At 38.5% G+C, this 5,965-nt stretch overlaps 1 protein-coding gene across 2 annotated transcripts in view; it reads right to left on the bottom strand.

Annotated features, from left to right (window-relative positions):
• Positions 1 to 285: 285 nt before the first annotated feature.
• The window catches only part of LOC103153392 (probable phosphatase phospho1), an 11,416-nt gene continuing 5,736 nt past the window's right edge, over positions 286 to 5,965 (bottom strand). For both annotated transcript variants that reach the window (XM_007574305.2, XM_007574304.2), the window contains exon 2: positions 286 to 1,071. In XM_007574305.2, coding sequence (XP_007574367.1) covers positions 291 to 1,055 — 765 coding nt within the window. In that variant the 5' untranslated portion in view covers positions 1,056 to 1,071 and the 3' untranslated portion in view covers positions 286 to 290. The remainder of the gene's footprint in view (positions 1,072 to 5,965) is intronic.

Below are 5,965 nucleotides of genomic sequence, written 5' to 3'. Positions count from 1 at the left end.
ATATGTAAAAAACATATTTTTTTCCAAAACGTTGCATACTGTAGCTTTAAATCAGGAGCTTTACATTCTGTTCAAAAGCACATCCGGTTTCCCTTTATTCTAAAATTTTAAAAAGTATTTTCAAAAGCTAAAACAAAAGGTAAAAAGTGCATTTTTTGATTACTGATCATGTGAATTTTAAATACCAAGAAACTTCCTGCTGATTTCATCTAAATTTGCTGCAAATTGCAAATGTTTTCTCACCTTTCCTGTTTTCCCTAACACTTAAAAAGAAAAAACCCCAGAGAAAGTCATCTCTCCTTCATTATTTTTGCTAGATAGTCCTCTATATCCGCTCCGGTGACCCAGGGAACTACGTTTGCCTTTATCTCGGTGGACTCTGACTGCTGCATCTCCATCATCAGCTTATGCATGGGGTAGTCCCTCCTGGCGAAGGCGGCGTCCTGGGGTCCTAGGGCCCGAGTGGGGCACACGTCGTTGGACCCGTCACCGGCATAAAACACCCTCTGGAAGCCGACGCCGCCTCGCTCCTTCTCCCGGCCCTCCATGTACTCGCGAAGGATCACCTGCTTGCACATGTTGTCGGGGCAACGCGGGCAGGAGTGCGAGTGGAAAGGCTGGAGCACGAGTCGGCCGCTGTCGTCAAAGTGGGAGGGGTTCGTGAAGACCTTCCGGAAAAGGTGACCCAGCTTATTGTGCTCCAGCCACCTCTCAATGAAACAGGTGTTGGCGTCGGAGACCACCACCAGCTCAAAGTCCTGCTGGTGGCTCTGCAGGAAGCGGAAGAGGTCCAGCATGCCCGCATTGGGCGGGATCTTCTGCACTGCGGACAGCAGGGCATCTTTGGTAATGCCCTGCTCTGCCAAGTAGGCTGTTATCTTTCCTGAGAACTCATGGTAGTGCCCCTCTCGATAGCTGTCTAGGAGCCATTTGGGAAGCTGCTGGTTTGGCAAGAGATTCACCACAGTGTCGTCGCTGTTCTCGCTGATCATCGTCTCATCGAAGTCGAAGAACATCAGAAAGCGAGGGTTGTTCGTTGTCGATGAAGATGCCATCTTTGGTGGTCTTTCCCTGGGAAACAAAGATAGCTTGTTTTTGTTTCTTGCAAACCAGCACTTTAAATCACACTGTAGCAAAAATACTAAATAATTAGGCCACAAACTGCAAGGGATGTTTTCTACTGGGTATTTGTTCATTAGAAATGTTCATTCCAGTTTTTGAACAAAATCAGTCTTAATTAAATTAGGTCAATTCTGCCTATTTTGAGCTCCTTTCAGAATAGGGCCTCTGTCACTTTAAATCCACACAATCCCTGCCCCTTGACTCAACATTTACCTTTACGAGAGAAAATGGCTGCAAACACATGCGCAATTATACAACCTGACATCTTTGAAAAGGCTTAGTAGAGTCTCTTGCACCACCAGCAAGAATGCAGCAAGTGGTTTCTGAACGGTAAGTCAACAACAACACGGTTGTCGTTTCCATTATAGAGGGCATAAACCAGTAAAACCAACTGACCAGACGTTCTGGAACTCTCTGCTGGGGTTGCTAGGTAACGGGGCTGGGCTTGGCTGGGGTTGCTAGGTAACGGCGCTGGGCTTGGCAGGGGTTGCTAGGTCAAATGTGACAATAAGGTAAGTTTTTGAAACGGCTCAAAAAACATTAACTTATTGCCAAAAACGACTATTATTTTTATTTTAAGCACTTGGGTTATTTTTAGAAGCAGTTGAGACTCGAATGGAAGTGTAAATTTAAAACGTGCAAAATAAACAGTTGATTCATGATTTTTCAAGGCTGGTGATTCCACCCCCACACACACATGGGCAGGTTGGTTTGGAAAGTTTTTTCCCCCCAGAGACATGAAATTATAAATTTAAAATTGCTTTCATAATTCTTTGGGCTCTTTTTCTGATGCCAAAAATTAATTTATTTAAAACATTTGTCACCAAAATTTCCACATGAGGAATAAAGTCAAATTGTGAAAACGTCTACACAAACTTTATCTCTGTTGTGTCTTTATCCCTGTTTCTGTGTAAAAAAAAGTACAGCTGCTTCATTTTAAACTACAATCCTGAATAAGAGCTGTAAGGTCCTCACACCTTTGTGTAAATGAGGTCTTGTTAATATATTTTATTGCACGAACATGACTGCAGGCCAGAACTCTTATCTGATATTGCAAAACATCTGCTCTGTATTGTGTTTATCTTATCAAATATCAATGAATTACAATGTCCTGTTGCTGTGTGGAAAACCAGGTAACTTATAATGTCTGTGACATAGAAATTATTTAATCTCTCCTGTGTGTGGCGCTATGCACTTATTAAGCAGCAAGGATGGGAGGAAGGATAAAAGGAACAACAAAACGAAAGACAAAGAGAAAGGGACACATAGAAGTACATCAGCAAGGGAAGAAAAATACAAAGAAGAAACAATAGGAAAGACACAGAACAAAAGAGAGGACAAAGAAATGTTATAAGGATAAAATAAAAAGGAATGAAAAATATTAGAGAGGAGAGAAGTGAGAAGTGGAGGAAAAACAAGAAATGGGCATTTATCGTATCGCTTATCATTTATCGTGAAAAAAATTCTTTTGATACAAATTCTGATTTATTGTCTGAATAAATTTCAGTTAACGGCAAATAAAAGCAGACTAAAATGGTATTTTTACTACTTTTTACACAAAAATATTTTCAATAAATATCAAAAAATTCAAAAACATGATTAAATGTCTCTTCAATTAAGTGGCGTCCTGAAGAAGCTCATTTCAAATGGGAACGTCACAGAGATACGGTTCCTTAAAAAGACGTGATAACTAGTTCTTATCGTCACTTTTGTCGTTATCACAATAGCATTGTGATAAAATTCAAAATCAGTATCGCAAGGAAGAAAGAAAGAAATGAACAAAAAGAAAGAGGAGAAAAAATGAAAAGAAAACAGAAAGAAGAGAACAAAAATCAAAGAAAAAATAAAAAGGTAGAAAGAGGAGAAAGAAACAATCAAGGAATGAAAGAAAAAAAAGAAAGAGTAAAATTGAGGTAGGACAAAAATGAATGTAGAAAGGAAAGAAAGAAGAAAATACAACAGCATGCAGAAATGACATGAGAAAGAAAGTGATGGATGTATAGAGGGAGGGAGGAAAGAAAAAAGGAATTACACTTTTAATTTAAGTTTTAAATGAACGTCTTGTGTCTTTCTGCAGTTGCACAGAGAAAGCCAACTCTTTCCACCACAGACAGATATTTCAACATATCACTGCAGGCGACTGCTGCATAATGACTGCATTCCCCTGCAATGAGATGAATTTGAGCAATTACGTCCTCTGCTTTGGCACATCAAAACTGCCTGGAAAAATACCAGAAACTACAAGAGTTTACAAAACAAACAAATGTAATGCTTTAGCTTAAGATGCATTTTATTTGTTTTCATAAAAACAAAAATCGGGTCGCTGAGTCCAACTTTACTTGCCCCAACCTGTCAGACACGTAGAAACAAGAAATCATTTAAATGGAACCAGTTTGACAGCATGAAGTAGATTAGATGTTCTCAACAATTAATAACGCGTCCAAAAGACAATATGAGAAGCAGAGTAACTATGTTAGAGAAAACTGAAAAACACATTTCGTGTAGTGTCCATCCTTCTAAAATTACTACAAAAGTGCATCAATAACTTCACAAAACAACAAATATCTTAATTTACTCTGCTATAGCTCACCATTCACCAATAAAAGAGACAAAACATAAAATAAAAATCACATCCATGGGGGAGAGCTGAGGCTGAAAGCCCTGCTGATCGCAAAGAACACAAAGAACCGTTTCAAATTTCCCACAGAAAACATCTTCATGATGTCTTAGATGTTTTGGAAAATATTTTGTGGAATGAAGAGACTTTTTAAAGTGGTATAAAACTGGAAGTAACATTATACTGACAGTCAAACGAGGGGTGTTAATGTGATCACACCAGCAATGAATGCTAAAAAAAAATTAAAAATCCAAAATAAATTTAAAAAAGGAAGTTTCGAAGTGGCCTACTCAAAGTCCACATTTATATCCAATGAGGATGGTCAATGTAGCAGAACTGAAACAATTCTGCAAAAAAATAAAAATAAAAAAATAAAAAATTAAACTTCCTCCAAAACTTATCCCCAGTTACCAGAAACAGTCTTAATGACAGTTACTTTTTCGGCCTACTTCATACTGTCAGACAGGTCCAACAGATCCAGCATTGATTGATTAGATCCTTAGATGATCTAATTAATTGATTGATTAGATCCTTAGAGGATTTAATCAAACTGATTAATCAAACTGGTCTAATCTGGATCTAACTAATCTAATCAAACTGATCAGAAGACGTTACTGTGAAATATCGTCTAATTTAGCTGTTAGCATGTCATGACAGTCAAACAGCCACGGTCTTCAGTCAGAGGCTGCCTCAGATTCTGTGTAAGACTGACTGCTACTGGAAACCAATAAATCTTTTGAAGACACTTGGATGATAGTCTTTTTGAACTGAATTTTGACGTCTTTAAATCATATTGTCTTAAAAATGTTCTAGAGTACAAAATATAAGCAAGCAGATTTATAATAATAGTGTTATAAATCTGTAAACTTCTGCACTGCAACCACTGAACATCCAAGGTTTGGTTGTTGGGTTTATTGAACAATAAACTGGACTGATAACATAAAGGCCGGAGCAGGTTGTAGCTACTGCAGTGGCTCAGGTCAAGTCAGGTCAGGTCTTGGAGCCCAGGGGGCTCGCCTGAGGCCCTTCAATGGCTCTGTTGTGGCATCAGCCATCTTTTCTGACGTGGTCTGCTGGGGGCAGAAAGAGACTGAACAGGCGGATCCGGAAGGTCAGCTCTGTTCTGGGATGCCCTGTGGACCCAGCGTAAGTGGTGGTGAAAGAAAAATGGCTGCTAAGCTGTCATATATATTTTTGTATTTGTATTGTGTTTTCTCTACACTGTAATGTTATTTTTTTATTTGTGTTACTCTTGTTATGTCCGCTTTGACAGCTTAGATTATCTTATAGATCAGGGGTGTCCACACTGTGGTCCGAGGGCCATTTGTGACCATTGGATTCATTTTGTGTGGTCCTTGACTGCAACTCAAGAATGGCACAAATGTGGCCCTCCGACACTTTTTGCAATTTTTTTAGGATGATGTTTTCTATAGCAGGTTCATATCTTCTTAAACTGAAAAGGTTAAGTACAACATAAGTTTTTTAGTTAGCCTTTCCCCCCCATTTTATTTTATCTTATAAGTCATGTTACAAATATCTCAAACACAGACGTGAGCACACCCATCTGTTATATTTAGATAAATACAGCAAAGTTTGTAGAGGAAAATTATTATCTTCTTTCCTGGGGATAAGCTATAAACTGGAAAGTAATAAGCCCAGAAAGTTAAACAATTGTAAACATCAAGGGAACCGTAAAATGTTTTACTTATTGTTGTGTAAAGAACTCACAATAATATTTGGGTTTTTTTAATTGTGGAGGGTGGAAAATACAATTTAGGCCCCTGAATATTTCCAACTTGGGAATTTTAGCCCTTTGTACTCTTTGATCTCATGTTTTTATAGCAACCAGCAACCCATTTCAGCTTGTGCAGTAGAAGTTCCTCATCATGGAGGAGGCCAAATCCCTTCAGGATAGTAATGTTACATCAGTGGATTGAATAACTGACCCTCCACATCTTCTCACAGTGGGGGTCAAAGTTCAGCCTTTTTCTTTAATTTGCACCTAAAACTCAAATAATACCTGATAAGGGAGACAATAACTGATAAGAAACGTGGACTTCAGACCACTTTGAAGATTAGGATTTTGGCAAATTCAAAAGTGAAAGCCTAGTTCTTATCAGTCTAATCAGTTATATCATTGATTAGATTGCCTTCACATAAAGGAAATTAGCTCCGCACCAAATGATAAAACTGATCAAAGTCACACACACACACACACACACACAC

The sequence above is a fragment of the Poecilia formosa genome, unplaced genomic scaffold (genome assembly GCF_000485575.1).
Source record: "Poecilia formosa unplaced genomic scaffold, Poecilia_formosa-5.1.2 Scaffold348, whole genome shotgun sequence".
In the NCBI taxonomy this organism is placed as follows: domain Eukaryota; kingdom Metazoa; phylum Chordata; class Actinopteri; order Cyprinodontiformes; family Poeciliidae; genus Poecilia; species Poecilia formosa.
Note: the sequence above shows the minus strand (reverse complement) of the source record. Positions and strands in the feature narration are given on the sequence as shown.